A 5,335-nucleotide genomic window follows, 5' to 3' on the forward strand; every position below is an offset into this window, starting at 1 on the left:
AGGCGTTCATAAGCTTGGGTGAGTCTGGTGGAGATGACCAAGATGGCCAAGGTGCTGGAAGAACACACTGTATCTGGTGAGACTCGGGGAATGGAGTTTCTTGATCCTGGAGAACAGAAGGCTTAGTGGGACCTTATGACAGCTTTCCAGTACCAACGGAGAGGCTACTGAGAAGACCAACACAGGTCCTTTATAGAGGTACATGATGGGAGGACAAGGCAATGATCACAGATTGAAAAAGTGGAGGTTCTAAGAGAATTTAATTTAAAAAAAAAAAATGCTCTGACAATCATTATGTGGAATACCATCTTTGGAGGCTGCAAGATGTGACCGGGCTAAGCCTTGAGCAACCTGGTCTTAACGGAGTGTTGATCCTGAATTGAGCTTGAGGTTGTAATAATTGACTGCTAAGGCCCCTTCGTGCCTGGATGATCCTGAAATTCCATGGTTTCTCTGGCCTTTTGCAGACCAGTCCTTTGAAGAGCAATGTCACATGCACCAGACTTCCATGAAAAGAAGCTTCCTGGCTGTAATGAAATGCTCGGATGTCTCGTTTCCGGTATTGTTTCAATGGGAAGTGCTTGCAGTGGCATGTGGGCTGTGTGGTTGCCCAAGGATGCTGTTTGTTTGTAATAATCTGTTGAACGTGCTGCACCTTGTCATGAGGATGGGATGGAGTGTTCAAGACCTGCTGGGATAGCTCTGGACACCTGCCCTGACCTCATCTGTGCTAGATTGAAAGAGTGATCCCTGGTGTGAAGTCTCCTTAAATCCCTGTGGAGATGTTGTCCAAAAAGGAATTAGTTGGTACCTTCCAAGGAGAGCTGAAAATGGCCTCCAGGCAGTATGAAGCGTGAGGGAACCATGGCCAGAGTGATCTGAGCTGTATGTCTGTAGGCAACTAGCGGTCTTTCCCCCAGACTGTCACAAGACACTAGTCCTCCATGGCATTCCCATGACCATGTCCGTTCTAATGGTGGGCCTGCAGATGGGAGACTATTTGGAGCTTTGTTTGTTTCTAGTGCTGCTGCTTGGCCTTTGTATTTGAGCTCTGCACAAATCTGCAGGTCCACGCTGAGACAGAAGGTCAAGTGGTATTTAGGCAGATAAAGGTGCAGAAACATGAGCAGCAGACTGTGAGGTCACCTAGGGTATCAGAGGCACGTAGCACCCCTAAGTGCTTCTAGGAACACGGCGGGCACCTCTGAACACCTCCTGTTCCTGTAAAGGTCCCTGCACCTGAGTTCAGAGCTGTGAATCCTGACCGACACTGTGCAATCAATGTACTGTAGTAGGTCAAAGCAGGCTATCATACAGGCACTTTCTAATTTTGTGTTCTATAAATATCGGAGAGTTTTCCTCTGCGCGTGTGCTCGTGAGTGGAGCAAGTCTCCAGGTAGTGGACCCTACAAGGCCTTAGACTGAGGTGTGGATAATCCATTGCCTTGTGGCTCACGCCCCTTCAAGCCAAGGGACTCCAAGATGAACTTTACAAAAGAAATCCAGAGTAAGGCCAGTTAAATCAATCCAGGCTTCCAAGGAAGGAAGGAGGAAATGAAGGTACCTGCATTGCCATGTAGGTCACGCAACAGGATGGGAAAAGAAAGTCAGACTGACTGACAGCTCTCTTGAACATCTTGAATACTAGTGCCACTTGGGAATCGCAGAGGAAGCCACGGAGCTGGTGGTATGGCACAGACACCTTTCTGGAGCAGCGGCCAGCCAGCCAGCCAACAAGAAAGTCATCTCTCCCTCATGCGAGTGGTCAGGGTTGTCTCTCTGCAAGACTGCTTTTCCCTTTGCCGTCTTTGGATTTTTCTGTCCCATCACCACCCCACAAGGGCACATCCTGGCCCAACCACATCCTGCTCAGATGATCCAGTATGAGAAAATGTCCACATTTCAGCCCTCAGGCTGTATTTTACAAAGGAAACGCTTCCTCTGAGGTTCAAGAAGGTGGAAAGAAGACAAAGGGTGGGAACAGGCTGGCTGGTGTTACAGTCTGTCTAAGGATCCTGAGATGGCTTCAGGTTGGTACTAGAAATCCACATGATCTCCCCTTGGATGTTGTGACGCTTCTGTTTCTGGAAGGCTGGGTAACTGTTTTGGAAAAGCAGTAGTATGTACTTGCTAAGTACATACTATGTACTTGCTAAGTGGGGGAGGCTGAGGGAGAGGAGGGACAGCATTTGCAGCCAGCAGGGATCGAGATCTCCATTGCATGCCTCACCAGCATCTTGCTCACCCTGTCCCAGAGAGTGTCATCACCTCATTCTCACGCTCAGACATTGCACCGTTCCCAAGAAGGCTGCACACACAAGCAAGTTTGAACATGCTTTTATTGGTGGCCAGAAAGCAGAGCAGGAGGTAGCACTGTGGGGCAGCAGTGGGAGGAGGGAATAACGGGAAACTCTGCGGACTTGGGACATGCGTTTTTAACTTGCCATGGAGACATTCCTTAGCTCAGAAGCCTGTGCATGTGCCACGAAGGCATCTCTGACTCCATTTCAGCTGCCCCGGAAGCCTCTGAACATCAGCAGATGTTTGATGCATCGTGGAAACGGGGCACTGAGCATTTTAGACAGAGGAGGGAGAGTCAGGTCGGTCTTGGAGTGCAAACTTCCTCAGCTCTGCACGCATCCATCGTTCAAAATAGGAGACTCTGGTAAATACTTCAGGGAAGATGCAATATTTGGGTCCATAAGAAACAATGCCGTGAGCCTTCCCGTTGCAGACTAATGGGCCGCCAGAATCCCCCTGTGAGGTAAAAGGAGTGGGAGGCATCAGACGTGTCAGAGCATGGCTCCCCCTGCCCTCAGGAAGAAACTGGCCCTCTTGCCTCCCTCCCTGTGAAGAACCTCCTCTTTTGACCATCTCCCACCAGACCCAGCTCTGCAGGGCTTGTAGGTGCCTCACTACTCCTCTAAGCTGATCCGTGAAGCAGTTCAGGCCTGGAGGCCATCTGAGATTCATCACCTGGCACAAACTGCCTTCATATCCCTGAAAAGAAGCCTCTAGTCCTACTTTAGACACGTGGGAATATCCAAGCCACCCCACTGTGTCAGGAGGATATGACAAAGCATTTACACAAGATCTGCAGCCTGCTGGAGCAGTGGCTAGCCTGGATGGAATATCCCCAGCCATGTAAAAAGGCACATGATGCTGACAGTTGGGAAACTACACCCGGGTTCAGAGAGCACGTCAGCTTCAGAGTTCCTGAGAGGAGCCTCAGCACATCATCTCGAAGAACGTAGTTCATTTTAATCCCCCACCTCAGAACCAGCCTGACTGTCTAGGCCCAGCCTCATCCCAAGCTTGAAGTCCAAAATAGCACTTACACTGAAAGTTGACTTTTTGCCATTCTCATCGCCAACGCAGATCATAGACTGCCGCATATAGTAGTTTTTGAAGGAGTCCTCACAAATATTTTCATGCTGCACCTTTAGGTCCGCCTCCATCAGCACACTAGTCACATCCCCAGGCATCGATGTCAAGCCCCAGCCAGCCACTTGGCACATAGTTCCCGGTTCCGCACGCTCCTTGTGACTGGCGAAGGGGATATAACTGACTGACTTAGTCAGCTTGGCCCTTGGCTTCAGCTGCCAAGCAGAGAGAACGTAGGGTCAGAGCAGGCAAAGGAATGGGAACAAGTTCATGAGGTTGGGGAAGTGAGCAGGGGGCCATCCCTTGGGCAGCAAGGATGTGTGTGGGCGTACCTTCAGCAGCATGATGTCATTTTCACTGGTATATCCTGAATACTTGGGGTGGATGATCCAGTGTCCAACGTGGAACGCCTGCTGGGTCGGCTCATTCTTATTTATGTTGTGGGCTCCCAGGATCACAGTGATGTTCACTTTCCTGCCAGGAAACACCACCATTTTACAGCTATGCTGACCACAGCCACACATCCTCCCCCATGGCAGGTGGTTTGTGGGAGGTGGTAGTGGGATACGCCTCCCCAGAGATTACTTCTCTTCAAGTTTCCCCCTGTAGCCTGGCATCCCTCCACAAGTCAGCTGAGGGTCCCTTACCCCATGCTAACATAGGTCTGAGGTGCCCCATTCTGAAGACAGAAGAGAAGCAGGGATTGGGAGCACCAGCCTCCCTTCTCCAACGCTAGCTCTGACCCGTGGTAGGAACCATGGACCAGGAGAACTCTGCCGAGGAGTGCTGTCCCAGGCACACAGCCCTTGGCAGACAATTCCTGCAGCTCACAGGGGATGGCTCGGCTCACAGAGAGCCCTGCTGTGCCTGAAGAGACACGGAGTGCTCTTTCACCCCAGACCAGGGCTGCGGCACTTCATGACTGTGTGAGACTTGGAAAAACCCCATGGACAAGAAAGACAGGGCCTTACTTTTTTCCAGCCACACAGTGAGCTGCTGAGAGCACTGCATCTGGGCGAATCAGGAATCCTCCACATGCAAAGTCACCTAACTCACTTTGAATTGATAAATAAGCCATGTAGGGCCTGGAGTGGGGCTTAGCTTCCCATCCGCCAATGATCCTTCCTGGAAGAGAGATGAGAAGTGTTAATGTCACGTATGCCACAATTTCCCATCAAGTTTGGAGCAGCATGAGGAGAGAGGGTCATCGTCTGACGGCATATGCCTACGATGCCAATAGGTCTCCTTCCTTGGGCTGTCCAATGGGTGCATTGCTTATGCACAATTGAGCGACAAACAGGCACCACTTCCTGGGGACGACTGACCTCACCTGACTCTGGATGGCTAAAATGCTGTCAAAGGGCACTACACTGGTACCCGTAATGCGTCACTGCTTTCAGGCACGGTCTGAGCTGAGAGGTATGAGTAGAGCAGAGAGCAGAGATATGAGAAAAGCAAGGCAGGTACGCGACTGATTTCCCGCTCAGTGCCCGTTTTTGCCCTTGCACGTCCTCATCTAAATCCCATCTCTCTCTCTCTCTACTCACCAGCCCCAGCCCATGGGAGAAGGAGAAAAGAGCTTGCGAGCAGAAGGAGAAGCAGCATCTTCTACCAGTGTCCTGAAGAGCCAAACCAGTTGTTATGGCCAGGCAGGAGACAGGTACTGAATGGCACTCTATATATATGAAGTTTGGAGCTGATACCGGAAACCTCAGCCTGCTATCGGCTTGTGTCATGTGTTGCTTCTTTTCTTACAAACCCCAGACTGTGGTTTGGTGAGGGGTTCATGTCACAATCTCTTGTTTTTGTCACCGTCTCCTCCAAAAGTAGGAGGAGCTCATTTTCATTCTTCCAGACCCTGTCAGCACAACATCTAATCTAGACACCAAGTACCTCGAGGCAGCTTCTGGAGTGAAAGGAAGGGAGCAGACAAGAGATATCAAGGAAGGCA

The 5,335-nt window shown here is 50.6% G+C and overlaps 1 protein-coding gene across 1 annotated transcript; it reads right to left on the reverse strand.

The window, feature by feature from the left end:
- Positions 1-2,344: 2,344 nt before the first annotated feature.
- On the reverse strand, positions 2,345-5,026 carry LOC129195349 (cathepsin G-like). The gene is made up of 5 exons (XM_054801301.1): positions 4,932-5,026; positions 4,356-4,509; positions 3,717-3,858; positions 3,339-3,599; positions 2,345-2,757 (listed from the first exon to the last, which is right to left on the reverse strand). The coding sequence occupies exons 1-5, from the start codon at positions 4,987-4,989 to the stop codon at positions 2,578-2,580; spliced, it is 795 nt and encodes a 264-aa protein (XP_054657276.1). The 5' UTR covers positions 4,990-5,026; the 3' UTR covers positions 2,345-2,577.
- Positions 5,027-5,335: the final 309 nt, after the last annotated feature.

Source organism: Grus americana, chromosome 22 (genome assembly GCF_028858705.1).
Source record: "Grus americana isolate bGruAme1 chromosome 22, bGruAme1.mat, whole genome shotgun sequence".
NCBI lineage: Eukaryota > Metazoa > Chordata > Aves > Gruiformes > Gruidae > Grus > Grus americana.

Coding starts and splice junctions, on each gene's coding strand:
- LOC129195349 (XM_054801301.1), bottom strand. CDS start 4,989: ATGCTGCTTCTCCTTCTGCTCGCAAGCTCTTTTCTCCTTCTCCCATGG. Junction 4,510..4,931: donor TCTCCCATGGGCTGGGGCTG/GTGAGTAGAGAG, acceptor TCTCTCTTCCAG/GAAGGATCATTGGCGGATGG. Junction 3,859..4,355: donor CACTGTGTGGCTGGAAAAAA/GTAAGGCCCTGT, acceptor GTTTCCTGGCAG/GAAAGTGAACATCACTGTGA.